We start from the raw sequence: 5,000 nt of genomic DNA on the forward strand, positions 1-5,000 counted from the left end.
TTGTTTGTGTGCGTGTGTGTGTGTGTGTGTGTGTGTGTGTGTGTGTTTGTTTGTATGTGTGAAAGAAACAGAAGGGAGACGGATAGAGTGAGGTAGACATGAAGACAGGGATGGAGGCGGAGCAAAGAATTGTAGGGATAGTTTAAGAAAGCATTTATTTGTTTCAAAGTAAGTCATAGTCAATCAACTGGAAACATATTGACCAATGAGATTGCAATTAAAGAAATGGCTGGTCAAATTATTCATTGCATTGTTTCCATTTTAAGTCAGATGACAGCTTGAGAAGGAGGGGTTGGGGCGTATTGTGCAATGACTTACATGAAAACATGTTATTGAATCTCTCAAGTTTTTCTTAGCGTTCACCCTCATTGTTGATTGACTAAAAAGACCCCCCCCCCTTCTTGCAGTATATAAAGAAATCACGACAAAACGAACCTCTCTCTCTCTCTCTCTCTCTCTCTCTCTCTCTCTCTCTCTCTCTCTCTCTCTCTCTCTCTCTCTTTCTTTCTTTCTTTCTTTCTTTCTCTCTCATGTTGTCCCTCTTTCCTTTTCATCTATTTATCTATCTATCTATCTATCTATCTATCTATCTATCTATCTATCTATCTATCTATCTATCTATCTATCTATCTATCTATCGACCTATCTATTTATCCATTAATAGGTCTGTCTCTCTTTCTGTTTGTCTATCCATACATGTAACCTTTTTCATTTTTAGTTACACGCATTTCCTTCGGCAGTTTATTGATTGTTGAAGGCTCTATTTACTATTCTGCTTTTGTCCTTAAAATTAAATGTTTATCCTACAACAATCTCTGTAAGTGTAAGATTAGGCAAATGTTGTCGTTTTAAAGTCTTTTTTTTATTGTTTAAGGGTTTTACGGAGATTGCAACACATTAAGGTCATATCAGCGTCAGTAAAAAGGAAGAAAATGGGATACTAATAATTTAGAAGTTTTAGAATTACAATTAAAGCATCCAAGAAAAAGTAAGACGAAGGAGAATTGGATCAAACAGAGAAGAGATGTGGATTCCAAGAGAAAACTATCGAAGTACTTAGTTTGAGATCACCTAAAAGTCTTATCCAGTCACAAGCACAGGTCCCCACTAAGAGGAATACACTCAAGTGTTTACAAATCATATTATGATATGTAAACAAAACATAATTCATTACATAACAGAGAGGTTATTTACAAGGAAAAAAATATCATCTCCCAAAACTAATTATACATTTGACTGTTTCCCCTCTCACCAAGGGTATCCGGACAGGGCCATGACAAAACCAAGTAATCTCATTCCAAGACAAAAACAGATATAGGGGGATGAAGACAGTAAGTACCTCCCTGCCCACTATGGGAGGTCTGGAACCCCACCCAATTAAAGTCTTAGCATGTCCTATAATTCCTTGAAGAAAGAAAGAGGGACAAGGGATCCTCACCTCGACCATTAAGTAATACAGCTAGACAAAGAAATAATAGCACGTGGTGTGTACATATGTAACACACGCATGCTGACGTCATGACACATTGCCCGGGCATTTAAATGGCCAACAGGCGCATGTGATGAGCATTGACCAATCATAATCATTAATTTGTAAAGTTGTCAGGGAAAAACCTAGACTTGTTTGCAGTTTTCAAAGTCCATTATTGGTTGAACCATGAAATTGTGGAAATAGTCATGTTTTATCTGAGATAAATAAAGGGACGCCCTTTGTTGTGGTATCTTATATGGTATTGGTAGAGGAAAAGACTTAATATTACTAAGTCTTCGAAATGGTTGCTCTCTGAGAGAAAGTCAACTCTCGTTTTGAATGTATCATTGATAGTTGCTTTTTTAAACTTTAAATTTATATATCTTATCCTCAATATTTATGTCTAATTATTATATTTTCATGTAGAAAAATGATTGTAGTTTCTGACACAACCAAAAACTGATATTTGATCATTTTGACCATTCCCACTTTAAAACCGTTTTGTTTTTCATTTTCCAAATCCCGACTTAATAACGCATCGAGGCGTAGTATATATATATATATATATATATATATATATATATATATATATATATATATATATATATATATATATATATATATACATATACATTTATAGAAAGATAGACAGAACAAAAGAGAAAGAGAAGAGAAATAGATAGATAGATAGATTGATAGATCAGTTGGTAAATTTAAGATTTTTAGATTTGCCAGTAATTCTGTCCTCGATGATAACAATTTTTAAATTGGCTGTTCGGATCCCGAACGCCTCTTTAAAGAATAGATCATTATTAATTATATTATTATTAATATATTATATTATTATTATTATTATTATTATTATTATTATTATTATTTATTATTATTATTATTATTATTATTATTTATTATTATTATTATTATTATTATTATTATTATTATTATTATTATTATTATATTATTATTATTATTTATTATTATTATTATTATTATTATTATTATTATTATTTATATATATTATTATTATTATTATTATTATTATTATTATTATTATTATTATTATTATTATTATTATTATTATTATTATTATTATTATTATTATTATTATTATTATTATTATTATTATTATTATTATTATTATTATTATTATTATTTATTATTATTATTATTATTTATTATTATTATCCTTACTATCATTACTAGTATTACTTTTTTTATCAAAATTATTTCCTAACACCCAGGGCCCTCACGTGACTTGGAATGATTGGGAGACGAACCATTACACAGTAGGAGACCAACTAGGCCCATTCATCTCACAGATACAACGACAAGTCTTTGAAGATATGCAGGACAAGATCTATTTCGTCAACAATTGGGGTCAATCCATAGCAGCAGAAAACAAAGACATTCATCCGTGGTATGCAAAAAGAACAACCCAGCTTATTTTCGGTTTATTCTGCGATAAATGAATTAATTAAATTGCGGGTGATGTATGCGCTTGTTTGATTTGCTTTTGAAGTCCGGTGGCATATGTGGTCGTTCTATTTAAGGTTTTTAGCAAACTGAAGGCCAAGGTAATTTGCTGTCTTTACATGCTCCAGTTTTTTGTATCGAAGTCGGTATTCAAATGTTATCGGTGATTTCTTATTTGTGATGATTAGAACATTGCACTTTGATAAGGTGAATTCCATTTGATTTATTGTTTCCCATTCCTGTAGTTCAGCTAGATCGTCATTTAGTGATTCAAAGTCGTCTGTTGTTCTTATCTGATTATATAATGCTGTGTCGTTAGTGAAGAGACTCACCTTTGAACGTATACCTCGTGGAAGATCATTTATGTTAACTAAAAATAGGGTGGGCCCTAGGGCTGAGCCCTGAGGTACACCCAATATCATCATCCCGATAGTGGAAGTCTCGCTGTCGACAAAAACTTGTTGGATGCGATTGTCCAGAAACGCTGCAATCCATTGTAAGGTTTTGTCAATGATGCCAATATCATATAATTTCTGGATTAGCCGGTGGGGAGGAACATTGTCGACGGCTTTGGCAAAGTCTAGTAGCACCAGATCAATTTGACCTCCTTTGTCAATAGCGGCTGACAGATCATGTGTTAATGATATAAGTTTTGTTTGACATGAGCGGTGCATTTTAATTCCGTGCTGTTCATCACAATACAATACTGTTAATTTCGAGATATTCAGATATTGAGGATCCCACAATATGCTCTAACAGTTTGCAGCAGATGCAAGTTAATGAAATGGGACGGTAGTTTTGAGCTCTCCTTCTATCACCTTTCTTGTAGATGGGTTAGACAAGAGCGTGCTTCCAAACAATTGGTATGTGTCCCGTTTCAAGAAAGAGTTTGATAAAGTGTGTTAGGGCAGGTGCAAAGTCGTTACTCAATATCTTTAAGAGACGGGGTGGTATTTTGTCTGGGCCACATGCTTTCTTTGGATATAGAGTGGCGAGAAGTTTGAAAACTCCCTCTACTGTCACATTGATTTCGGCCATAGCGTTGTGATTGTTTTCTTCGCCTTGTACTTGTTGAGTGGAAATTCTGTTATAAGCTTTTGAAGCAAAAACAGAGCAGACTTGGTTATTAAGTACGTCTGCTTTTTCCTTTGCTTCGGAGAATAATACATTATCATGCTCAAGGGGCGCTATACCAACCAAATCGCACCTTCTACTTTTTTATAAATTTCCAGAGCTTTTTGTTTGAGTCTTCACTCACAAGTTCCTTAACATTATTGTCATTGGCTCTTCTTCTCTCTCTCTCTTTGCGTTTTTTTTTGTCGGGCGTAATTTTACAAGTCTTTATTACTGCTGGACTTTCTCGCTTTGCTCCATGCCTTTTGTTTCCGTCTGGATAATCGTTTGACAGTAGTGTTTATCCGTGGTTGGTGCAATTTCCTTGAGCTTTCCTTCGTCGGTACATTTTTGGATTTCATTTTGTTTAGATGGTCATTGTTGGCAATCCAAACGCCCTCAATGCTTGCTAGATGTTGATTTATTATGTTTTAACGAGTGTTAGACGTGTGTCAGACCGCATTTCGGTGATATTTACCTTTTTTTCAAAATAGTAATTGGGTGTTATTTTATGTGTGATTTGGTTTGCTTTGATAATGCTTTCCGTGATGAGGATGTCATGGTCACTAATGCCTGGAATGGTTGTACACTTGCCAATTAAATTTGGTCGATTTGTGATAAATAAGTCGAGGATATTTGTGCGCATTGTTGAATTTTTGTTTATTTGACTAAGGCCAAAATCTTTCAATTTGCTAGTAAATGCTAAATTTATAAATGGAGGGTATTGGTAACGGCTTATTTTTCTTGTTCCCAATTGATATCAGATATGTTCAAATCTCCGCTTAATCAGAGTACATTTTTCGGGTCTAGGCTTGATACAGTCATTTAATGTTCAATAGTTCAACTTGAAAGTGTCCTGTACTTAGCCCCCACAGTAAGTAGACCTTGTTCTGTTTTTATATTTACGAACACCGATTCGGATTGTGTTTGAATGTCAAGCTTT

At 33.7% G+C, this 5,000-nt stretch overlaps 1 protein-coding gene across 5 annotated transcripts in view; it reads left to right on the forward strand.

Annotated features, from left to right (window-relative positions):
- LOC144960241 (NXPE family member 4-like) overlaps positions 1-5,000 on the forward strand; it is a 384,922-nt gene that overhangs the window by 378,596 nt on the left and 1,326 nt on the right. For all 5 annotated transcript variants that reach the window (XM_078893249.1, XM_078893251.1, XM_078893250.1 and 2 more), the window contains one exon: positions 2,713-5,000. This exon is cut by the window's right edge and continues 1,326 nt beyond it. In XM_078893249.1, coding sequence (XP_078749375.1) covers positions 2,713-2,940 — 228 coding nt within the window. In that variant the 3' untranslated portion in view covers positions 2,941-5,000. The remainder of the gene's footprint in view (positions 1-2,712) is intronic.

The sequence above is a fragment of the Berghia stephanieae genome, chromosome 15 (assembly GCF_034508935.2).
Source record: "Berghia stephanieae isolate SIO BIC M18660-M18661 chromosome 15, UCSD_Bste_1.3, whole genome shotgun sequence".
NCBI lineage: Eukaryota > Metazoa > Mollusca > Gastropoda > Nudibranchia > Aeolidiidae > Berghia > Berghia stephanieae.